The 25,783-nt window shown below is 53.9% G+C and overlaps 1 protein-coding gene across 2 annotated transcripts in view; it reads right to left on the bottom strand.

Moving 5' to 3' along the window:
• Positions 1–25,479, bottom strand: part of DPYSL3 (dihydropyrimidinase like 3) — a 39,746-nt gene extending 14,267 nt beyond the window's left edge. The window contains exons 1-3 of one of the 2 annotated variants that reach the window (XM_054842060.1): positions 25,095–25,479; positions 2,765–2,853; positions 205–389 (exon numbers count right to left, since the gene is read on the bottom strand). In XM_054842060.1, the coding sequence (XP_054698035.1) occupies positions 205–389; positions 2,765–2,853; positions 25,095–25,400 (580 nt within the window). In that variant the 5' untranslated portion in view covers positions 25,401–25,479. Of the gene's footprint in view, positions 1–204; positions 390–2,764; positions 2,854–10,331; positions 10,440–25,094 lie in introns of those variants that run through there. The other variant, XM_054842061.1, reaches the window with a different exon arrangement.
• Positions 25,480–25,783: the final 304 nt, after the last annotated feature.

The raw sequence follows: 25,783 nt of genomic DNA, 5'->3' as shown, positions 1-25,783 counted from the left end.
CTCATTGTTATTAAGGATCCCAAAGATTCATCCCAATCCTCACTCTCTAGACTGCATTAACAGAGATCACTGAAAAGATGAGCACACCGTCACGGACCTTTAAAACACAGAAGACTGAGAAAAGCAAAGACAAAAAGAAATAACTGGGCAGTGTTCCAAGAGTGCGGGGTGCTGTCATGTACAGGACCCGCCTGCTGCACTCACTGATCATGGTGGTGCCACCAGCCAGGGCCGCTTTCGTTCCTTGGAAGAAATCATCCACAGCTGTCATCCCCTTGTATGGCATCTGCAGGCGAGTGTGGACATCAATTCCTCCAGGGATCACCATCTTCCCGTTGGCTTCTATGGTTTTGACCCCTCCAGGGACAATCAGATTGTCTCCAATCTGCCTGATGAGATCATACCAAGATGGTGAGCCACCCACAAAGGAAAACCAGCCACAACATAATCAATGAACAGTTCGGCTAGGGAGCAGCCAGGTCAACTCTGCCGACGGCAGAAATGCCCCACTGCTTCCCGCTCCCACACCTGGGCTTGCAGGAGCCAGCAGAGTGAAACCTCCTCACTGCAGCAAAATGCGGGATTGTCCAGCTCGGGTAAACCTATGATTTGCATAGTCCAGGGGTGGCCACCATCTGTCCGACCGCTCTAGTGGTGTCTATGATGGCATCTGCTGTCTGGGGCAGGCACTGGGTTGGGGTAGCTGGGGAGTATGGTCTGATGGGCACGCAAATCTCTGCAGTGTATGCTGAGAAGCTGCCTAGGACACTTCATACCACCCAGACTCACAAGTCAGGCTCCTGCAAGCGTTTCCAGCGTAGCAGTCCTACCTGTTCACCCAGGGTGCACGCTCACAAGACCCGACATCAGCCCTGCTTCCAGTAAGCCGCACCCCTAATCTCTCCTCTCCCCCGTCCTTCTGCCCACCTTAAGTAAGGCTGAAGTCTGAGGCTTACAGAGAAAGATGATTTCCCAGCGTAATGCCACAGCTGCTAGGCCAGCTCAGGGCTCGTCAGGGACTTGTAATGCTGCTCACAGCACAAAGTCCTGGGGGTAAAGGGAAGCCTCCCTCCAGGGAGCTGGGGAGGAGCTCACAAAGTGCATGGCATGGCTGGCTGCAGCCCGGCCGGACTCGTGGCACAGCCTGGAAGCACCGGGCTCACTCTTCCCCAGGAGCGCAGACAGTCCTGTCCTCCCCTCCCCAGGACCTCTCGTCTCACGTTGTCTCCTTCACACTCCTGAAGGACATCTTTGCTATCAGCAGGGCCATGCTGTAGTGAAGGCAGCTAAAATCCCAAGTACCTAAAAATATCTTCTGAAAACAGGAAACCTACAAGTTCCAGTATGCATCTACTCCTAACCTATAATACCACTACAGTCCTCTGGAGTTTGGGCTGTTCTAGCACACAACATTCTCCTCCCTAGCTATACCCAGCCCTCCTGCAGGCCAGGTCACCTGAACCTTAGGAATCCCTTCACTCAGCCCCCCGCCCCCTCAATCCCTTTATCTGTCCATATGCAGCACTCAGCCTTCAAATCTCCTCTTTCAGAAATCCTATTTTCACCAAGCCTTCCTCAGTCTTCCCTGATAAATCAAGATAAAAGACAAGTTTGGTTTAGTGGAAAACTTCTGATGTCCTTGGCACACTGGGAAGTGAATGCGGAGCAAATTCCATTTTTGCACTTCATTCAACCTTAGTGACTTTGCGGGGTTCTTTTCCTTAGAATAACAAAAGTTCTGTGGACAGAACTGCTTGCTCCAGTGTCCTCACAGCAATAAACCAGCAGCTCTTTCCACCATTTTTATTGAGACGAATCTATCACCAAAGGAATTCAACTGCTCACTGTATTCTTCCCAGAGTTCACTTGCAAGAGCATTTCACTTCCAAGGCAATGAAATTCTGTGACCTCCAGGCTGCAGACAAGGCTAAGTGATTTGCCCAAGGATACCCAGAAAGTCTGCGCCACAGCAAGACCTGAAGCTGGCTCTGATCCCTGCCTGGGTGCAAGTCCCAGCCAATCACAAATGCTCTTGTCCACGAGCTAAAAACAGCCTCATAAAAATACGGTTCCACTTCTTGAAGTATTTCTCCGCTGCTGGATTTTTAAAATATACCATCCTGGGAAACATGGACATTTTCCTCTTCCCATAGAGCAAGCAATGCCTTTTCAAGTCCCTCTGCTATGAACTATCACAGTTCTTTCACTTCACCCAGCTTGGAGCTGGTCCCAATGCAATGCATTTGCCACGTTTGAACTGCAGCCTTTAAACAATGGAGTTTTTACAGCACCTCTGAAACACACACAAAAAAGCTGGGGAGATCAGAGGTTTGCCTGCAATTCCTGAAAATCCCAAGGATGCAGATGACCTGCAGCACAGCACTGTCCTTGTCAGTGCTAACAAATGGGATCTTGTGTAGGGTCATTCATGCTAATACTGTTAACGCAGGGCAAAACAGGAGTCAAAGATAAATCTCGTTCCTGGTGCAATTAGATACAGCTTTGTTGTACAATGGACGCTGTGTCACGAAGTCACCAGCCCAACTGCAATTCAGTAACTGGAGTTACTACGTAAACACATCAGGCAATCACGTATGTGTTCACACACACTGCAGTGTGTGAGCCTCTAACCGGAGCGGACTATCAAGTTTTACTGGCTGGCAAGTTGGGAACAGACTACATCCACAAACAGCCAATAACCATCCAACCTGAAGCTGATTTAAGGGGAGATGGAGACAATACGCTACACAAGTCCCATACTTACTTTATGAGGCCATCCTCCATGTAAATGTCAGCATAGAATGACTGGTCATCGTTGACTATTCTCCCTCCTTTAATAAGGAGACGATCACTCTGTGAAGGGAAGAAGACAGCAGTTGTCAGCAGCAGGCAACACACGCACTTCTCAGCGGCCAGTACAGAGCCTGCTGGGTGCTCTGCAACCGCATCAGACACCTCACCCCAACAGCCGATACGGCAGAGAGTTCACATCGTACCAACACTTGAAACAACAGGACAAGAGCAAGGGCTGAAAAAAATCATACTCGTAGGGCTGTTTCTGAATGGAACTGGTGCTACCAGAAACACCACTGAGGCAGAATGACTACAAAGAAGAGGCACTGGGGACACAGGAAATATGCTTCCATAAAATATACAGGCAGAAGTCAAAAGCTTCCTACACCAGGTCATTATGCACATAAATCTGCAGGCAGCACAAGCCACACACCAGTATTTACAGCAAGTTTGTTACTAAGGGCATATCCTTAAATCTTACCTAAATACCATGTGAAATACGTTGCATTAGAGAAGACAATTTACATCTCTCACATCTCCTGCCACCTTGCAAAGACCACCAACAGGACAGGCAGCCCTGAAGATGATGCATCTGCTATTGGAATCTGTCCCTCCCCTACAATGCTCGGGGTAGTCCTCCTGAGGTGTTTCACAACATCACAGGTCTATGCAAAACCCAGGCGCCAGTGAAGTCCATTCCCGTCTCAGCATTTACCACCTCCTCTGTTCTCCTTCACTGACACAAGTGGCCCGCAGCTTTCTCCGAAGGAGCACAGCCTGACAATGGAGGAGCACCCGGACCAGAACTGCTCTTATGCTCTTCCCATATTCATGCTTTTGGACCTGGGAAACCCAGCATACACTGATGGGAGAAAACGAATGCTGTCCTGTGGGGAACAGACCCTGTCCTGAGGGACTGGGAAGGGTGAGGTCCTGCTCTTCTACCTCCACCTGCACAAGTCCGAACACCAGCTGCAGGCAGTACAGGGGCAAACAGCCCGATCTCGCACACGTATTTGGTGGCATAAGCTGATTGTGCTGTTCCAGAGAACATGCAGTCTTCCTCACTGTTTAAAATGCCTCCAGCAACCCCTTACTTTCCTCTCTGCTCCCCACCCCCATGCCCACAGCCCAGGTTTTGGCATGTGAGTACACCCCTCTCCCACAGTCCCAGCCTGGACCACAGCTGACCGGAGCCTTCAGCAGGGCTGACACGCCAGGCTCACCCTGTGAAGCTCTTGCACAATTTATTCTTCTACAAGGAACTGGGTTTGTTCTTCATCCGTTGCCCCTGGGGTGATTTCTGGAAGTATCACCACAGTGGTGGGAATTTGCAGCTTCCTCCCTGGCAACAGAAGGATGTGAGAGAATCCCCCTGTGTCCCTGCAGCTTGCAGCAGCCAAAGCTCCGGTGTGCGTTTTTACAGCAATCTCATCCACACACAGTCGAGACAAAGAAACTGGGTGGGGAAAGGATCAGAACGCGCGGCGCGCTCAACGCCGGCTGCTGCTCAGCGCTGGTGCAGGGGGAAGAGCCACGGTCTCCCCTCGCTTCCCAGGGCAAGGGCCATCCCACGGCTCTACTGATGACCAGCAACCTGAGTCCCAGCAACAGGGATTTTCTTTCCCCGCTCAGCACAGCTTACTGCCATCAGGAGCCTCGCCTCCCACTAGGAAAAGCGCACGGCTGAGTTGTTCCCCTGTTCCTGTCCCACCCCCTGTCCTCCCCGACAAGCAGACCCAGGGTCTGCTCCCCTTCTCCCCTGACCTAAGCTAACACATCAGTGCACAGATCTGGCGGAACTTTGCTGTCTAAGGGGGGGTCTGGAAGCAAGGGCATGTTGCTGGTCACAGACCTCTGCACGTAGCTCCTTTAAACAGCTAGCTTTAACAGATCACAAACAGCACACGAAGATACTGGCCTGGACTAGTGATTTGTGGGTCCATTACCACCTCTCACTTGCAGCTCTTTACCTCAGCTACAGCCGAGGCAGGAGAACAGCCGGGCGTGCGTTGACCCAGGAGTCCCAGGTCCTCGGGCCAGCTCTCAGCCTGTGCTGCATCTCTCCCCATGGGCACACGCCAGGCGATGCTTGGCTTTGGGGCTGAGGACCCCAAGCACAAACAGAAGGCGTTGCTGAGCCACTGATTTTCCTCCTGCCCCCGCACAGGGCACTTGTCCTTCCTTTTGTGTCTATCCAATTGTCGTCTCACTAATACTACTGTAATTTCAAATTCAGAAACCCCTAAAAGAGCAAAGTGTAACCACAGCCAGTTGCTTATACCCTGTCAGTCACAGGGGTCGAGCAGCTGAGCCATGGCTCCCGTGGATGCAAATGATGAGTATTTAAGTAAGATTACAAGAAATGTAGATAGAAACTACCAAGCAACAGTATCAGGTGTCAGCTATGGGAGAATCAGGGCCACGGTTAGAAACACAGGGAAGAAGATTCTCATTTCATATTTCAGTCAACTGTACATAGAGTTCTTCCCACATAACCAGTCCCCTATGCCCTGGCAGATGCTCCTTGGCTATACCTAGCCTGCATGATGAGAAAAAAAGAGTCTACCTGCCCAGATCCAATAACACAACTGACCCTCCGGGTTTTTTTGTCTTGCCTGTTCCCTTTAAACCTCCCCAACTTGCTTTCCCAAAGGCCCTGGAGTTCATTCTCACTAGAGTGCGGGAGCGCCAGCAAATACTGATGCTGGCCTGCCTCTCCCTGTGCATCGGCCAAGAGAAAGCAAAGAGAGACAGGCACAGGCAGCATGGGGGATAGGAGACTGCAGTGCTTGACAATTACTGAATAAACTGTTAATATGAACTCAGAAAATATGCCTGCCTGCAAACACAAATGGTCATTCTGCAGCAGATGTGAAGGGCTGCTCAGTGCAAACTCTGTTAGTACACAAATAAAATCGTAAGGTCCATAAAGGCTGGAGCACGAACAAGGCGTTCATTCAGGGGACCGCCCGCCCCAGCCTGGCTGCCAGACACCCCCCACGCCCACAGGAGAGAGAGGGGCTGCATCGGCACCTACCCACCAACTACAAGGAAAAAATATAATAAAGTAAAAAGTAAAACCCAAATAGCACCACATCCACAGGCTCTGGCATCGTTCAGGAGTGCACCCAGATGTTAAGAGGCAGGGGAAGAAGAAAGGAAGAGAATGAAGCAGTTACGAGGGAACAAGTCTGACTTAATAGACAGGCTTCTACAGCACATGCTGCCAGAGCAGCCTCAGATTACAATAAATGCACTGTTTCCCCTGCCAGAGCTCATCTGTGCGTCTCCACACCCACCACGTCTCCCCGCCAGCCAGTGTCAGGCTGTGTCATCAGCCATTGTTAGCAGATGGAAAAACCCTCCTGCACCAGGAGCCGCGGAGGCATCGCAGGGAGCACCTTTCCTCCCGGCCTGGCAGAAGCGCTGCGGGACTGGGAGAGCGAGCCCAGGGCCCGAACCCCGTCCGCCTCTGCTGCCCAGCTCAGCCCCTGGCCGCACACGGCGAGTGGGGGCCAGCCTCCGTGCAAAGGGCCCGGCACGCCGAAGCGGCAGCGTGAGTGAAAGGTGCCATGCAGACCGTGGCTGCACGCAGCTCTACCTGACCGCCAGCACGGACCTGCTGGGCTTGCCGGCCTGATCTCCATCACTGACTGTGTCTCAACAAGTCTCCACGTAGCCAGCAAGAGCCCATTTGTCGGCCGTGTGGTACCTTCCATGAGCATCCATTTCTGCAGGCACAGGTGCCGTCCCACAAGGCCGAGCCTGGAAGCATCCTTCCAGCACAGCTCTGCCAAAACCCGGCTGCATCATCACCAGACCCCAACACCCTTGCTGGGCAGCCCTTTTGCTGAACACTCCCTGTCTCTCAGCGTTTGGGATCAAGCTTTCAAAACCACTACCCATTCCCTCATTCCACACTCTGCTCCTGATGCTCTTACACATCATCTGGTCATGTGAGATCCCAAAAAATCAGGGGGTCTCTTAACATTTCTCAGAGTGCTGCTGCAGAAGGAAAGGGAGGCAGCAGCTTCCAGAAGGCTGCTGAATCCAGCCAAGAATAATGCTCACCTTGTTTACAAAGCACAAGGGCATAATTAGGGTAGCGTGGAAGCAGGTGTATGGCTTTACCGCTCTTGCCCTTATAAAAGAGGAGATACTAATTGCGATGGTGTTTCATCAGTAGCTGGATGTCTCCTCCTTACTAATGTACCACACAACAGCACGGAAAAACCCCCGGCTGGAATCACAGGGACAGACAGACAGCCGCCAGCTACACTCAGTGACTCCCCACGGTCTGTGGACATGGTAAGAAATGCCATACTGACAGCTGCCGGTTTACCAAAATCTGTCTGGTCAGTAACTGAGGCTTTTCTCCCCACACACACCTGATACAACACACTAGCCATCCCCACGCAGACCTCACTGTTTTTAGAGGTGCCACAGACATCACTGAGATGGTGCTCGTGGGCTGTGACAGGGTGGCTGAACAGGACGGGCATGGCTCACGCCAAGAAAAAATACGGGAACTCCAGTCTGCCTGGGATAGGAAAGGTTTTTGTGACCAAAGCACAAAGACTGGGCGATTTTGATTCAGCCAACAGCTCTGTTAACAGTTATTTCGTGAAACCTGGCCAAGGCACTTCACCACTTTAGCCTTCCACCTCTCTTTCTGCAGGGACAGGAAAACATACTGTGTACAGCAGGAGGGGAAGTATTTTGCTTATACCTCCAAACAACCAAAGAGAAGGAACTAGTAAGTCTCTCAATAGACACACAAGGTTTGAAATTACTATTCTCCCGAGGTGGGCATCCCAGCACCAGCACACGTCTGGAAAGTAATACCGTGTTTACTGGTCTCTGATGCACTGTACACAACCTAAGGCACAGTGAAGAGCAACACTTCCATACCAGGCTGATGAAGCAATCACTGAGAAAGCCAAAAGACTCAAGTTATCCTCCCCATGTTTTCTCCAGATTGCAACCAACAGATATGCCCATACTACCCAATCTTCCTTCAATGGCTACAGTCTTGCCTGTTATACGTCGCTTTTGACCAGGCTTTTCCAATTCAGATTGGGAATAACACCCACAGCAATCTATCTTGCACAAATGCATGCACTCCTCACTCGTGCTCCTGGTGTCTCCACTAAAATGGCTGTCCTAGAAAAGACCAGAAATTGCTGCAAACAGATACAACAGGCAAACCACGTTTTTTCAGATGATATTGTCGGAAACTAACTACGAATTCCAACTGCAGCATTGTTGGGTACGAGAGGAACCAGGAGGGAGTGTTTGTGCGTCTCCAGAATCACACTAGACAGTTCAAACAATAGCCGTCAGGAAGTAAAAATTCTCAATTCTCAAAAATTTCCAAAACATCCTTCACAAAAGCCAAACCTGCCTATTGCTTGGGTGACAGGAGCGAGGAAGGCGCTGCTCCCTTCATTTGCGGGCTCCGTCACTGCTTCAATGCTGTTAGCTTTGCAATCTGTAGGTGAGTTACCTACCAGCACAAGGTGGCTCCTATAATTCTCTGTATACTCTCATATTCCAGACCTCCCCCCAGCTCTGACGCTCTAGATGCTTTAAAGGTCTCTGAGTTATCTTATATCCTAATGGCACAACACAGTCCCCAAAATCTCTCTACTAACAAGCGCAGCTTAGCTGACAATCTGCCATCCCCAGAAGCTGCTGTGTATCCTGACAGGCAAGAACAGATTCTGGGGCAGAAATCTAGGAAGGAGAAATAAACAATAAAAACAATGCCCAGGGGGACACAATCAGCAGAAAGGGACAGAAGAGGCTTTGTTCTAGGACACCGTAGCTGAGATCTTCTTTCTGTCATGCCATTAAAACAGAGAAGACCACCCAACACCTGACTTCACTTCATTGCTTCCCTCAGGCCTCAAAGCGTGGGTTCAGGACATATGGGTCACTTGACCATAATTCCAGAGCAATCTCCTCTACCCCAGCCAGGACACAATAATGCTGCAGAACAGGACAAGCGAGTCCCGGAGGGTCATCGCCAAGCTGCAGAAGTCAGAGGAGAGAGCTACCTGTAACGTCAGCTACAGAGACACCGCTCACTCGCAGCATTGTCACCCTCAGCAGGCTGAGGAAAGGATTTAATAGGGAGAAACAAAGCAATTTGTGAGATTTTGTTACCACTGAGGTGAGAAAGTTCCTGCTGGATCTCAGAGGAGCAGGAACAAGCCCTATGTATCAGAAAGGCGTATCATAACAGTCCTTGTAGAAAAAGCCCCAGAGAATGGGAGAAATCCCACCTGAAGCAGCAATGTTGTCACCACGGTGGTCTAAGGATACAGAAAAGGTGAGATGTGTAAAGCAGTAATATTGCTTATTAAAGCAACTGAGCCTGGGTTGACAAAGGAATTTCTCTTTACAGTGGTTAATGAGCTTTGTGTTTCTTTGGGAGTATTTTGTTCACATCTGTCCATTAAAAAGAATAATGAAGCTCAAGTGCTTTGTTTTTCCTTTTTCTTCAAGGGGCCAAAGCTGTCCTCAGGAGGAGAAACAAGAGCTGCATGAAGCCAGCGAAAAGCCATCAACAAGATGAAAGACCTGAACGCTTTCCGAGAAGAAAGCCCCACGCAGCCTCCTCTAGAGAGGGCCCGGGGAAAGCAGCTGCAGAGGAAGGCACAAGCTGGATCGGAGCGCGAAAGCCCTGGAGAGAGGTCAGCACAGAGGGGCCTGGGTGGGACCCCGGCGAGTGGGGTCCCTGCACCTTCAAAGGAAACATGTCAGCCAGCCTTTCTTCTCGCGGAGAGGTGGCACGACCGTGCCGTGCTGGCGGTAGGTGTGGTCCCTGCGATACTGCGCCAGCGACCGGGACCGCTGCACCTGATGCGGCAAGGCAGGAGAACGGCTCGGGATGCGGCGGGTGGCACCCCAGAACGCCCCCGGGCCAGCCGAGGCATTCGCTGGACCGCACCCCCCGCCCGCGGCGGCTCCTGCCCGCTGCCCGCCCGCTCCTCGCCCCGGGACAGCGGGGACCCGCGCCGGAGCCGCGCTCCGGGCCCCGCCGAGCACCGGGAACGGCCGCCCCGCGGCGCGGGCAGGCGGGACGGCAGCGGGAGCCCGCTCCCCGCCCGGCACCCCCCGGCCCCGCTCGGAGGGAAGCCCGCCCGCGCGATGGGCTTGTGGGGGCCGGTCTGCGCCCGGGGGGGGTCACCGCGCCCGCCCGGCGAGGCGGCTCTGCGGGAGGCTGCCGGGCTGCTCCAGGCGGGGACGCGAGCAGTGCCCGGGGAGCGGGTGCTGCCGGGCACCGGCCGCCGCGGAGGCTCCGGCGGGGGCTGAGCACACCGGGGCGCGGCTCTGCCCAGCCCGGATTCACCGGCGGAGCCGGGACACCTGCGCGGGCGGCGGCCCGGGCCCCGGCTCTTTGTCTGCGCGCCGCCGCCCCGGTCCGGTCCGCAGCGCCGGGCACCTGCGCCGCGCTCCCCGCCCGCCCCGCGGGGCGCTCGGCACCGGCAGCGGCCCCCGCACCGCCCTGCCCCGCCCGCGGCACCCACCGTGATGCGCGGGATGTTCTTCTTGCCCTGGTACGACATGGCGCCGCCCGCCCGGCCCGACCCGCCGCCGCCGCCTGCGCTGCCCTCCGCGCCGGCTCCGCACAAAGGCGAGCCCGAGCCCGCGCCCGCCGTGCCAGCCGCCACCGGGGACGGCCGCCCGCCCCGCCCACAACGCCGCCCACGGCCGCCAGGGGGCGCCCCGCCACCGCGCCCAGCGCGCCGGGTACCGCGTGCCGCTCCCAATGCCCCGGGTACCGGATACCGGGTATGGGGCTCCGGGTACCGGGTATGGGGCTCCGGGTACCGGGTATGGGGCTCCGGGTACCGCTCCCAATGCCCCGGGTACCGGATACCGGGTATGGGGCTCCGGGTACCGGGTATGGGGCTCCGGGTACCGGGTATGGGGCTCCGGGTACCGCTCCCAATGCACCGGGTACCGGGTACCGGGTATGGGGTTCCAGGTACCGCTCCCAATGCACCGGGTACCGGGTACCGGGTATGGGGTTCCAGGTACCGCTCCCAATGCCCCGGGTACCGGGTACCGGGTATGGGGCTCCGGGTACCGCTCCCAATGCCCCGGGTACCGGGTACCGGGTATGGGGCTCCGGGTACCGCTCCCAATGCACCGGGTACCGGGTATGGGGCTCCAGGTACCGCTCCCCATGCCCTGGGTACTGGGTACCGGGTATGGGGTTCCAGGTACCACTCCCAATGCCCCGGGTACCGGGTATGGGGCTCCAGGTACCACTCCCAATGCCCCGGGTACCGGGTATGGGGCTCCGGGTACCGCTCCCAATGCACCGGGTACCGGGTACCGCTCCCAATGCCCCGGGTACCGGCTATGGGGCTCCGGGTACCGCTCCCAATGCACCATGTACCGGGTATGGGGCTCCGGGTGCTGCTCCCAATGCCCCGGGTACCGGGTATGGGGCTCCAGGTACCGCTCCCAATGCACCGGGTACCGGGTATGGGGTCTCGGGCTCCGGGTACTGCTCCCAATGCCCCGGGTACTGGGTACCGGGTATGGGGCTCCGGGTACCGGGTATGGGGCTCCGGGTACCGCTCCCAATGCCCCGGGTACCGGGTACCGGGTATGGGGCTCCGGGTACCGCTCCCAATGCCCCGGGTACCGGGTATGGGGCTCCGGGTACCGCTCCCAATGCACCGAGTACTGGGTATGGGGCTCCGGGTACCGCTCCCAATGCCCCGGGTACCGGGTATGGGGCTCCGGGTACCGCTCCCAATGCACCGAGTACCGGGTACCGGGTATGGGGCTCCGGGTACTGCTCCCAATGCACCGAGTACTGGGTATCAGGCTCCAGGTACCGCTCCCAGTGCCCCGGCTACTGGGTTTTGGGTATTGGCCTCTGGGTGCCGCTCCCAATGCACCGGGTACCCCAGTATTGGGGCCAGGTCTGCACCTGGGTCCAGCCCACAGAGAGGGCAACCAGGGGAGCAGGCCACAAACAGGGCTCTTTGCAAGCTGCATGTAATAATGGTGAGTAAAAATGAAAGAGATTTCTAAAAGAATGGATTATTTGGTACTGCTGGAGTGCATTTGGATCACCTTAAACTTTCTTTCACAAGCACAAGAATTGGAAACATTTTAAAAATAGTAAAATGCACTATGCATCTGACTCCGGGAATCTTGTATCCTATGTAAACACTAAAAGTGTTGGCAGCAGTTAGGACTTCTGTATTTCCTCAGCTATGATCTTGGTAGGAAGGTTTAAACCGTGGAATTGGTTACAAGTACTCGGTGTGTGCTGAGATGACCCCCACTGACAGCGCGCCAGGGCTGGGCCAGCTGAAGCCGTACTATGATGGGAAGGACTTGTCTGCCCTCTCCTGTCTGACACCATCCATGATGCTGCCGGCAGGTCTGCTGCGCTGCAGAGCCATGGCTGAGCCTGAATCTCACTTTCTCTCCCAGGCCAGCTGCGACTCCTCACGTGCAGAGCTCTGAATGCCATCAAGGAGATCTTCCTACAGATTCTGCTGCCAGGCAGCAGCTAATGGTGTGTCCTCCGTTAGCCAAATCTTACAGCCACACCGGGCACAGGCATTGCTGTAAATCCAATTTCTACTTCCTGCTCGAAAAACAAGCTGTCTGACCCGCGTGATCAACACCCAACCCTCCCTTCAGTTTGCTTTCTGAACTCGAACCTAACTATGGTTTGCAATGGCTGCAGGGGCCCGAAGAGCCCTCTGCTCACCAGCGCATGCACAAGCAAAGCAATCTTCGTAGCACAACCCCTGACGTTGCAGCCAACTTTGACTGCTACCAAGCTCTGGAGAAGCGGGTGATCGCAGCGTGGACTGTCTGGAGCACATACTCTGATGCCAGGGTTCAGTGGAGGGTCACGCTCAATAGTGTTAATTGTATGTTCTCCTTGCCGAAGGGTTTAAGTACACAGATTGGTATGGCAGCCCTCCCTTACCACAACCTTTGATGTCTCCACTGGCTCAGTAACCCAGCCCAACGCTTTTATTACTGAATTCGTTATTCTGTGTGTGCTTCCACTGAAGCTCTTAGAAAGTTTTACTGGATACGTATTTATTCTAAACCCAAAAAGCTTTCACCAGCTTAAAGTGAAAGTCAGCAGCTTCTCAATAACCTACTTATTACTGCCAGGACTACAAGGATATCTGCAAAATTGCGTGGGCTGCTTGGCCCAGCTAGACTGCTGCCTCCTGCCTCTCCCTTCCTGCAGCTCCCGTGCTGCTGCCTGTGAGCTGGTGCACCCCAGCAGTTGGCAGGAGATGGGTTGAAAGCCGTCCCCCTCCCCGGTGGATCCATGGGCAGGGACGTGTCTGCAAATGCCAGGAAGGGAATGAGGGAGCAGGGCTGTGCTGGAGCTTCTGTGGCCGAGGAGGGTGTGGGGAGGAAATGAGGTACCAGACTGTACTGTTCTTGCCACAATGCTGTGATGCTTCAAGAACAGGTCCTTGTCTCTACTGAAATTAGACTGGCTGGGGCTGGGACATGAGAAAGACCCTCAACTCCTATCACCAAACCTCCTGAAACTTCACTCACTCATTTTCCAGAAAATTTAAGAGTATCCCTGTGCTGGGTGGTACCATGTTATTTTGTCAGCAGTAGCAGTTAATTAGTTAATAATAGATAAATGACTATGCAGACAGATGCTGCTGACTTGAGCACTTGGACAGTTTCAAGAGCTGAGCTTGCATCAGCCCCCTTGGATGCTGGCCAACCACAGTGACTTCAGACCCTTCTTTTGAAGAGACATGCTTTCCTCCTGGTTGCTATGTGACACTCACACAAATACACAGTAAAACATGCTGCCCTGGGCCCAAAACATTCAAAATGGAAAAAGACCATAGGACCTCTGCCAGGTGCAGTCAGCACGGTGTTACATGCATGCTTCGAAACATCCTCCACAAGAAGCATGGTCAATTTGGAAGTTATTTAAAAATGGCAATACTCCTACAGCTCATAACCTCCTCAGAAACACCTACAGGGATAACATGGGTCTAGATGCTTGTGACAGCTTGTGATAGCCACGATAGGTGACAGGAAGCATGGTGAGGACCACCAGCGGTGTGAAGATGGAGTAGAAGGCACGTGCTGCTGCAAGGACTTTGTCACCAAAGCAAACCCAGCTCTGACTGTGGTTGTCAAAGCTCAGCAGCCACACTCAGCACCTGTCTGTAAAAACCAGGATGCTGCTGACCCAGCTCTAGCGCAAAGGCTGAAAGCATATCCCACCAGCCCTACACGTCTGTGATCAACAGCTCTTACAGACAGGCCCAGCCAAGGTACAGTGAGTATAAACAGGCATGGAATAATCAGGGCTCAATGGTCACGATGTTCAGCAGACCTGTCAGGACAGCCCGTCCACACGCGTGCAGTCTCCTCCTCCTCATATGTATTCTTTGCATAAAACCATCCCCTCTTCTCTCCTAGCAGATGAGAGCCCCCATCAGGGGCTGAGCTACCTCGGGGCACAGTGAATCCAAGGGACAGAAACACCACAGGTGGTGCACCCTCGCCACATGGAACCTCTGGCAGGACACAGAGTCTCAAGAGGTTGGTCACACCAACCCCAGCACACCAGGAACTTCCACCACACAAAAACTTCGGAGAAGCTTTTCTTGTGCTCGTGCGTGCTGTCCCTGAGGAAGGGGGTTGTTGACCCAGAGCTGCGCCTCTCCCTCCACACTCTTTGTCCCCTTCCCACTGAGATCCATGTGGTCACCCTTACTTCTGTGGGGGAGTCCAGCTCCAAGTGACGAGTGCTCACAAGCAATTTACAATCATGCTGTTCAGTGCTGTTGGCTCCAGCTCTCCAGTTGAAATCTCTGATGTTCAACTTGAGAGACAAAGCTGGAAAAAACTGGGAAGAAAGCCCACTGGTTCTCAGTGAGACCCACAACTACACTGGCTTTTGCACCATTCCCACCACCCACACCATCTCCCAGAAGCAACACGGAGGTCTGCATCCCTTCAAACTCCCACTCTGGAGCACACACGAACGGGAAAGAGTCTGAAACTCAGCTGCTCGTGCGGGACGCAAGTGAGGTCTGCCAGGAGGCAGCAGGAGACACACATTGTACAAGGCAGGTGGCGGGCAGTGACACAAGTTCTTCCACAATGGAGCAACTCTGCTTAGTTTTCTCCTGGCTAGAATATACATCAGGGCTTTGGCAGTGGAAACAAGGAGAGAAATCAGCAGATGTATGGCCTGAAACAAACTAAACTAAACTTCAGCATTTAATGTTTTCAAGGAACCATTACATTAAAAGTAGTAGGCGTTTCTGCCATTCCAGCTGGATTACCACATCATTTCAATCACCTGTCCAAACTGACATTAGGGTGGGTACTTGCTCAAGCCAGAATTTATTTGCAGCCTTATTAAGGACTAGCAGTCAGAGCAATTTCAGGACCATTCCTTTCTTCCTCCTTTGGACTAAGGCAACAGGCAATGCCATCCACAAAATCCTCGTCTGAGATGCTTCATGGAATGTAACAAAGGCTCTGGAAACGCAGAAGTCCCCAGAAGGGATTGCCCTTGACCGTCAGGAGCCCACAGTGACTCCAGCATATCCACAGCAAATCCCAGGACAGCGTCCCTATCAGAAATACCCATTTCTACCCTGTGGCTTGGGAACACCTTGAGGCTTGTGGACTACCCTACACTGCCCACGGGAGGCAATTAAGAACAGGCCTAACACCAGGGTGCATTAGTCTACCGTACGAGACTCCTAACCTCCACCTATGCTGAAGTGCAACAGTGGCCAGAGAGGGAGAGGAAGGTGGGAGGGGGCAGTTGGTGATGTTGACGTGGTATTCATCATGGGCTTTTGCTACCAGTTGCAGCCCAGAGGCCCAGCTCAACAGTTTGGGGCCCCTCAGTACAAGAAGGACATTGAGGTGCTGGAGCGTGTCTGGAGAAGCTGGTAAAGGGTCTGGAGCACAAGTCTGATGAGGAGCGGCTAAGGGAACTAGGGTTGTTTAGTCTGGAGAAGAGGAGGCTGAGGGGAGACCTTATTGCTCTCTACACCTCAAAGGAGGTCGTAGTGAGGTGGGTTTTGGTCTCTTCTCCCAAGTAATTAGCGAAAGGACAAGAGGAAATGATCTCAAGTTGCATCAGGGGAGGTTTAGATTAGATATTAGGAAAAATTTCTTCACCAAAAGAGTGGTCAGGCATTGGAACAGGCTGCCCAGAGAGGTGGTGGAGTCACCATCCCTGGAGGTGTTCAAAAAACATGTAGACACGGCACTTCGGGACATGGTTTAGTAGACATGGTGGTGTTGGGTCGACAGTTGGACTTGATGATACTAGAGGTCTTTTCCAACCTTAAAGATTCTATGATTCTAGGATTCTAGGCTTTGTGCATGACTAGATCCCTCATTTCTCCGGAGCAAGCCACCTCTGGATAGCCAGTGTTTGGAGGCACAATGGAGGCAAAAATTGAATCTGAAAATGGCCTCAGGGGCTCAAGGGCTTAAAACCTGAGTGCAGAGGTAGGGTCCAAATTAAAGCAGCATTTTGGTAAAGCAGCAGAAGTAGCAGAACATACAACCAGGCTTGCAGGAAAAAATGAGGGGTGCCCTGAGAGACATTTCATTCCCAGTCAGAATTGTTCTGCCCTCGTCCAGCCCCTAGCCTGGCAGAGATGCCCAGTGCCAGCAGCACAGGGCCAGTGACGGGTGCTCCTGCCCCAGGACGTCACCAGAGCATAGGGCCAGACCCTCTGGGACCCATGGCTGGTGCAGCTGCTGGAGGGTGCTGCTGTCACCTTCCCTGTCCCTCCCTGCAGCCCTTCTCCCCCCACCAGCACCTCCGGCCCCGCGGCCTGTCCCACGGACACAGACACCCAGCCTGGACAGGATCCTCCCAGCAACGCCAAGGCAAGGAGGCTCCTGGCCAAGCGGGTGGTGATCCAGGGCACCAAAGAAACACTCAGAAATAGTTCTTCAGTCCTCAGCCACGAGCAGAGGCCCTGCTGCAGGCTGCTGTCGCGGCAAAGAGGCCCACAAAAGAATGAAGTCCAGGGACATCGAGCCCACGCTGCATCCTCTGCAGGAGGTCTGATACGCCCGGCCAGCAGACACAGGGAGCACACGGGTACCCCTCCTCTAACTGGCAAAAGCCTGGCTAACGAGAGCTCCCCTCTCCACAGGCATCTCTAAAACTGAAGGTACCCGGCTGGGGTTGGCTCCCGCCAGCAGCCTGGCTCAGCTCACTCAAGCACCATCTATTTTACATCCCAGAGAAAACCAGATGCTGTAAACCACAGACCCAAACCCCACCCACGAACAGATCCAGAGTCGTGCCACGTGCAGGATAAGTGCAGCTGCGACGGTGGCACAGCTCTTCTCCCACATGGGATCAGAGCATGTGCTGCATCCGACGACGGTAGCTCAGTCCCTTCTGCCTCTCTCCCTACTCCCTCATACATCAGTCTCTGACATGATGGGAAGGACTAAGCCAAACTTAGGTCACTCCTTACTTCTTTAATGTGTATGTTGAGAAATAGGATTTTTATTAGGTTCAGCTATTTCACCATGACGCAAAAGGTACAACCTGTTGTTTCCTTTCTCCACTGACGCAGAACTTCTGTGAAGTTTTTTTGTGCAATTTGAACTCTACCTCATCCTAGCAAAAACACAGGCATTGTGACCCACTCTGTGACACAGGACAGCCTGCAGACAGCTCTCCGGGGACGACTGCCGTAGCAGTAGCTACCCAAGCAACTCCAGGCACACCAGCTACCCACGCCGCTGGACCATGGCTGGGACAGGGTCTTGGCAGGTGCCCAAGCACAGAGCAAGGATCTCACGTCACTGCTGTGATGCAACAGACATCCCTGACCGTCCACGACAGGCACAGGGATGCCTTAAAGCTGTCCCTGGAGCGCTACCACAAAGTCCTGTGATAGTCACAGGCACCAGCAAAGCAGGATGCTATTAGCAATCACAGCTGCTGCAGACAAAGAGAACACAGCATGCCTGGCTGCTTTGTCATCTCACGATCTTTAATCCCATGTTAGCGTTCTTGAGGCCTGACCCATGGCAGAATGGCTGGGGATGCACGCTTTCACAGCACAAGCCGACAATCCTGTTCTTTAGGACACATCCCGCAGCCTCCCCAACAACGCCTGCAGCCACGCCAGCACCCGGGATGGTGCAGCGAGCTGTCTGGATGTCTGGATGTCCCACGGCCTGTTGCAATGGGGGAAACGGCACACAGCACCGACCCGCTGGGGACGCCTGCTCCCACCGCGGGCAGCTGCCTCCCTCCCTCCCTCCCTCCTTCCTGCTGCGCCAGGGCCAGAGGAGACCACCCAGCCCGAAAGGTCATCCCTGGTGAAACGCTAATGCCAAGCCTGGAGGGAGATGGCTGCCACTTCACACTTAGCCCCCTCCATGGGGTGAGCTTTGGCTACACAACAGCACCTGGATTTCCACTGAAATGACCCAATTCCCTCAGAGCATGGACGGGGCAGCCCATGACTGTGAAATACAGGCACCAATCTTGTCCTCTTTGACTTGCAGAGCAAGGACTAGAAAGGTCTGACCTCTCTGCTCAGCATCACTTCTTTTCCCCCCTCAGCTGAACAGAAACACCCGTTACCAGATCCAAATCCATGTGTTGTAAAATGGAGCTCGGCTGTTCCCAGCAGAGCGATGGGAAAGATGCTGCTGGATACGACCCGCGGCTGAGAGCCAGCCAGCTGAACGAGCCAAGGTCCACCTATATTTTCCAGCTTCACAGCCCTGTCTCCAGGAAGGCTGCCGGCATGTTTGTTTTTTGTTTCTTCCTCCCGTTTCCTCCAGCCATCCATAGCAACTGCTCCCCGGCAGAAAAATCAATGTTCTCCGCCTTCCACCTCTGCACAGAGGTGACGATGGAAGGGATCTGTGTAGGGAAAGCTTTCGTCTGAAGTAAAGTGACAGAGCAAATGCAGCTCTAGCAGTTCTCCACTGTGGTTTTCCTTGGGATTAGGGCTGACTGTCAGTGATCAGCTTTGCACTCACCCAGACATCTCTGGAGAGTAGGCCACACATATGAAATGAGTTTTCTGGGTCCTATCACAAAACCTCCTTGTTTTGATGCCATTTGCAATGGCATCTGCATTTTACAGTCTTTAGATCTGTCTGCTCACACTTTTCAGAGCTGAATCTCTTTTTCTCATTCCCAGCTCACGTCTCTGAGTCCTCAAGTCCACGTTGGGATTGTTCCTCCCTAGCTGGCATTCACAACATCACTGTCACCTGCTCACACGCTGTACCTTTCCTCCCAGATCACCAGTGATACTGGAGAAGAGTTGCTTCTAACACAGATGCATACAGCTTCCCACTAAACAATTCATGCGCCCTCCCTTTACGCCCCATACAATCTTCCTATGGAGCTGTATCCACCTACTCAAGTTTGCAAGCTCACGCTCCAGTGCTGGCAGCCCAGCTGAGAGGGCATGCACAGGATCAGGCCACGTCCAAGTGCCCTCCCTTCGCAGACAAGAGCTCAGCTTCTTCCAAGATGCTTTGATCCACGTGTCCGGTGCGGAGGGTGCCGGCAGCCAGCCACCAGCCCAACCGCTGTGGGACTTGGGCTGCCCGGGTGGGACTGCGAGCAAAACCTTTCTGCAAAAGCAAAGCAGCGTGAGGGGCCCCCGGGCACCCTGCTCGCCCACCCCAGGAGAGGCCACACACCGGGCACCCTGCTCGCCCACCCCAGGAGAGGCCACTGCCAGGCGTGCGGCGCAAGAAGAGCAGAGCAGCGTAGCAGCCGAGTGACACATAAAAGCTGCTGAGCTACAACCCCGGGACTCCGCTGAGCCCTCCTGGAAGACCCGTGTCTTGGCAGCTGCCTGTCTGCCAGCAAGACACCATCAGTTAGCAAACGAAAGCCCCCGAAAGCCCCCAAAAGCCTAGTCTGCCTTGCCCTGGCACGGCTGGCACGTATCAGAGACAAACACTCCTCCCACCCGGTGGACAGGCAGAGCTGGGGTTGTTCTGGCCTGTTGGAGGTACTGACATCTTAGATAAAAAGAAAAGGAAAAGATTATTTTGGATGGAGTCAACTATTTTGCTGCGGCCAAACCACAATGTTTCACTTCAATTTAAACCTACTGAAGTTTGCGTTTGACACTTTCAACTATGCTCATAAAAAATGCTTAGAGGAGTTTCCAGCACAACAAAGCCTCTTCCAAGTGAGAAAGCACCGAGTCTTGCCTTGCAAATCTCAAAATGTTAAGCTACTTCACAGAATTTTTCATTGTTTTCCTTTCTTTCCTAAAATGGGCATCTCAAAAGTCACACAAATTTGTGAGAACAAGAAACGTCCACGCAGCTCATGTAGTTTGGTTCCCAAAGTATGTTTGTTGATCGAAGGCTACCTGCCAGGAGGCTCCCGGCGACACCTCCGCGACACCTCTGTCAGGGTCAGACGCCAGGGAATCAGCCCTTTGTTTCTGCGCCTCGCCCTGAAGCCGGCAGCTTGGCACGGACAGAGGCCCCTCGTGTCCTGCTGGGCTTCATCGGCCAGAACCTCTTCAGAGGAGAGAAGCTGCTGCATCGCCGATGCCATGTCCTGCTGCAGGTGTTTTTCTGGTGGCATCCCCCACCAGAGCACTGAGCAAGCCCACGGCTGGTCTGTGGTCAAGGGAGAAGCAATCTCAGCTACTCTGGAAGCTGCTCATGAAAACATGAACGCATCACCCAGAATAACAGCAGCATCCTTCCGAAGCCCCAGCAGTGTGAGCTCGCGCGCCGTCACAGTGCCTCACGGATGTGGTGGCCAGGTACCCCCAGGTACCTCCGGTGCCAGCTCCCTGCTCCGACTGCACCACCCACAACACCGGGGCCAGCTGGCTTCCAAAGCCTTGACCACCCAGAGCCGAGAATGAGGGCAGAAGGAAGCCAGAGACTGTTGCCACAAGGCAGCGCGATAAATCAAACTATTTTCATGTTAGGGTGAGGGTTTTGGTAAAACAAAAACTCTTTGCAGCAAGTAGGAACTCTTGAATTTGAATCCCTAATTTCTTTAGAAAACTATCCCTAGCACATAACTCCCATGAGATTTAGTATCTGTGTCTTCTTACAGGGGGGTAGTTTAGCAAACTTTGCAGTTTTGCTTAACTGCTGGCAATAATCCGTATCCCGACGTGAACGGCCAAAGAACTGACCTCTTATTGTTGTACTTCAGGCATAAGATTTCTTAAAAAACACAAACAAAAATGTGCAGGTTTTTTTTCAATAAAGATCAGAGAATTTACCATCAAACTCCATGAATTATAATACAGGTTTCACTGTTGTATTTGCATTGTGGGAACTACTTCAGTAGCCTAGGTTTGTTTCTATTGTTTGTAGAAATACCAGAAATAATGTAACTCCAAATCCTTCTCTTAAAAAAAACCCAAAAAAACAACAAACCGTAAAACCAAAACAAAAATCTGAGCTCTCTGATGAATGGGGTGATACTGAGGTTATGAATTAATGCTATCAAAGTGCTTTATGATCCTTTCCATAAATGCAAGATTTTAAACTGTGCTAAAAGGCAGTGCACAACTGCAACTCTTAGATCATGCTAAGTTCACTGGTAAGGGAGAGACTGCTGTTGGCTTGGTGTTTCTGCTATAAATTACTGGCAATGGAAACAAAAAAGCTGAAGGCTGAAGTCATAGCACATTTTACAAGTGTCAGAAAAAGAAAAAGAATTGAGTTCGTTCAAGCTTCCTTCTCCATTTGAGGCAGCCCTGCGTGTCTTTCCAGGATTTATCACAAACTGAATCCAAGTGGTGTCAATGAGTGGACACGACGAGGCACGTGTGACACTGGCTGCCTCCAGGAGAAAGCCAAGGGCTGGCTCCAGCGGGTGCTGTGGAGGGGACGGACCCCTGTAGTTTCTCTGCCCTGCAGTTTCCCTCACACTCCTGGCTCCTGCAAAGGGTGGGAGCCGCCTCCTTCTCCTTCTCCTCCTCCTCCCCGGCCGCCAGGCTGATGGAGCTGCCCCAGCCTGCGGTGAAGCTGCAATCCCGTGTTTGTGGGACCACGGCCAGTTGCCTTGGAAATGACGACTTCACTGCAGAACCACGCAGCAGGATGGGACGAAACGTCTGGGGGTGAGAGCAATGAGCCGAGTGCTCCTGCCCGTGTTACTGAACAGGAGGATGAAAAAGCAGGGTCTCTGCACGGCTGAGCAGCAAGGAGGTACATGGAGGAGGCTACTTCAGACTTCTGGTTACCTTCTTCCCAGGCACAGAGCACAGAGGCCTCCCTTTGCTGTGTAAAGCTCCTTCCCAGCTCCTCAAAGTAAGCCGTGCAGCTCTCCGGTATCTATTCATACGTTACTAGCCCTCGGTGAACATCCTTACCACAGGAATTCAGAGGGTGTTGTCTGCGACCTACAGAGAAACTCTCTTTGACTTCACTGTAGTAAAGTAAGTGTTGTAATACACTCTGGTTAGACAAAAGGCATGGCGACTCTCGAGGAAATCTGCAGGAAACTTCACAACGGTAGAGTCGACATAGGCTATTACTGACGGAATCCTGCACCGAGTTAAATTGCCCTTGTTAAATAAGGTCTCTGTGAATAGTCTAGATCAGAGCAGAATCTGGCCCCCCAACACTGTTCCTCCAAACCCTAAGCGTTCTGCAACAACATCCCTTGCTGTAGCAGATCCTTGTACCGGGGAAAGCAGGCTCCGGCCTTTAGCAAAGAGCACCTGAAAGGCACATCTCTTGTTTGGGCAAGTCCTGCACCAGGACTGGGCACCAGGATGTGGCCGAGTCCAGAAAGCCCACCTGCCCGCACAGGCAGCTGCCTCCGTAGCCAGGGCGTACCCCTGGCCCCCTGCCCCAATGACCCGTCACTCTCCCTGTCCCTGAATCAACCGGCAGAGCTCAAATTCCACCGATGAAGCAAAGGCACGGCACCTAACTGCTCTTAGCCATAACCCTCACTGTAGCGTAACTATGGCTTCACCGTGCCCAAATCCACAGCTCAGTTTTTGCCCTTCCAATAGACTCTCTGATACAGCAAAGTGAGGTTGAAACATCTACCTGGACCTGTATTACACGGACAGGTTGTATGACATCACATGTTATCACTGGGCAGTTACGCATTGCAGTTGTCTTCCTGCAGAAATGCTGGAGCTTTCATTGTAAGTACAAAAAAAAAAAGTGTGTTAGTTTGTCGTACTTCCAAGAAACTGTTCACTGCAAAAATTAGCAGATGTAACTCCATCTGCTGCCCTGTGCACCGGCAAGCCTCTTACTCTCAGCTTTCCTACTAAGTTGCTTGGTCAAGGGTGGTGGATAACTTAACCTCTCTCTGTTTCTTAATCTGTGAAATTATTCAAAGGAGTTCAATTTGCCTTGACAAAAGGGCCTTTGTGTGGTCTGAATCTGCAGAGTTCAACACACGCAAACTCTGTGGCTGTGCAGGCACACAGCACGGCTCGGTATGCACGACGGACATTTCCCATCCGGACTGTCACACCCTGGGACACTCCTAAACTTGAAAGGTGTAGTACCAAATCGTATGATTCCTTCCAGCCGTGTACACACAAGAACACTTATATATGAAGCTTCCCACCTTCTTAGGCAAGACGTGCAGATAAAAAGGGTTTGGCTGCTGATGCTTATCAGATACAAGGCCTCAGAGGAAGAAATCTGGGAGTAGAAATCATCACAAAGAGAGGAGCTGTTGAAGGAAAACCTCAGCTACGAAACTCCAGAGATAAGGGTCTACATAAGACCTTAAAAGGGAATGAGACTGTTTCAAATTTTTGGTACGGCTAACAAAGAGAAGCTCATAGCAAAGCCTGCAGACAAGCTGTCGTGAGTTTCTGCTTCTTTTCCAACAAGCAGCAGCATAAAGTTGTTAATGCAGTGGTCAGTTCTGCAGCTGCTATTCAAACCACGTGGACAAGGTTGGTACTGATAGGAATAATGTTAATTTTGTTCCTGACTCTGTAAAACGGCCTGTAAAGGAGCAAAGCTCAAGAACAGGAACCAAATAGCGTACCAATAAGAAACCAAAAAGCAGAGGCTGGAGAAATAAAAGTGCAATGAAGAAACCTGAAAGCAATCTGCTGCCTAGCTAGAAGTTTGTACAGAAGACAGCAGACATTAAAGACAGCCTGATGCTTTTCCCCAAAACCAAAACAGGCCAAGTCATTGCACTTCAGAGCTTCTGCTCCCGTGGGGCTCTAGCTGGTGAGGTCAGTCCTCCAGATCACAAATGTTTGCAGTTTATCAAGGTTTGCACTCCGGATGCAAGCTGAGGTTTCTGCAGAACTCTGAGACAACCACCCCACTTCTTCAGGCTAAGCTACAGACTCGCTATTTACTTCAGTGACTTTTGCTTCCATTTTTTTAAATGGGTTTTATTAATTTGCACTGTTCACCCTAGAAAACCAGTGCCCTTAAGGTGACTATTTACTATAAAGCTCAGCCCCAAATTAACTCATTGACCAACAGACCAGCTAGTGGCCTTACTTGCCTCGTATGTAAATGAGCAACAAGCTCACTGAAATCCCAACTGAGGAATTTATTCAACACTATTAACTGTTTTCCTGCCAAACTCACGCTGGTATAAATGGGACCAGAACCAAAAGAGCAAGTAATCTCAACCTCTGGCAGAAGGATCTACACTGCGGAGCTGGATTAATCTGATTATTACCCCGAGTTTGGCCTAAGTCGAGAAACTTTGTGCCTGACGATACCTTCAGTGATGCCACTTCCAGATCAATGTGATGTCCCTCACTTCTGACACTACTTCTGATTTGTGTTTGGAGCAACAACTCCAAATCCCCCCCCCCCTTTTTTTTTTGGGGGGGGGGCGGGAGGGAGGAGGCAGGTATCCTTTCATACAAGTATAAAAAGAGCAACTGCTGTAAACCGAGTCAGCCACTCCAAGGCTCATCTTTACCACTCCCGCTAACGCGGCGAGCACCCCTTGGGAGAACCGCCGACATCCCGCTGCGCTGGCAGCATCCCGGCACACCGGAGGAAGACAGCAAAGCCTTCCTTCCCGGGGCAGACGCAGGAAGGACGCGGCGGACAAGCCGGCGCGGAGAAGCCCACCGCCGGCACCGCACGGCAGCCCGCACCGCCCGCGGCTCCTCCGGGACCCGGCACGGGGGCGAGCGGCGGCCGAACCCCCGCCCGCGGGCAGCGCCCCGCCGCCCCCCCCTCCCCCGCCCCGGGCCGCCAGCAGCAGCGCCCCGAGTCCCGCACGGGCCCCGGCACCAGCCCCGCCGCCCCCGCCGCGCCGGCCCGGTCCCTACCCTGTCGTCCGCGGGGGCCAGGTCCTGGAGCCGCTCCCCGTCGGAGGCGGCGCGGAGCTCGCCGGCGTCCGAGTCGGGGCCGGGGGCCGAGCCGGGCTCGGGGCCGGGGCCGGGCTCGGGGCGGGCGGGTGGCGGGGCGCGGCGCTGCCCGACGCGCAGCGCGCCGAAGTCCAGGGTCTTGCTCTCGAAAGCGCCCTCGACGCTGCAGAAGAGCCCGCCGCGCTTCTGCCGGGGCGTCGCCGCCGCGCCCGGCCGCGCCAGGTACACCGGCAGCTCCTCGCCGCCGCGCCGCCCGCCCGCCGCCATGCCCGCCGCGCCGCCGGGACGGGACGGGACGGGACCGGACGGGGCCGCGGGCGGCTCCGCGCGGGGCGGAGCACGGCGGGGGCTCCGGGGCGGGGCTGGGCGGCGGGGCGGGCTCGGCGGTGCCGGCAGCCGGGCAGGAGCGGGCTCGCTCGCTCGCTCACCGGCGTCGCTTGCGGGAGCGGCGCGGAGCTGGGCGCTGGGGCGGCGGCGGGCGCTCCGCAGCAGCGCGGCCGGTCGCGTTCAGCTGCCGGCGCGGGGAGAGCGCTCCCGCCGCCGGTCTGGCGGATCCCGGGCCCGGCGCGCCCGCCGGTGGTGGCGGGAGGGGGCGCGTTGGGGGCGGCGCTCGGCGCCGGCTGGGACAGCCACGTGCACGGCGGGCCCCC

Source organism: Grus americana, chromosome 14 (assembly GCF_028858705.1).
Source record: "Grus americana isolate bGruAme1 chromosome 14, bGruAme1.mat, whole genome shotgun sequence".
In the NCBI taxonomy this organism is placed as follows: Eukaryota; Metazoa; Chordata; class Aves; order Gruiformes; family Gruidae; genus Grus; species Grus americana.
The sequence above is the reverse complement of the archived record's forward strand: the minus strand, read 5'-3'. Positions and strand labels throughout refer to the sequence as shown.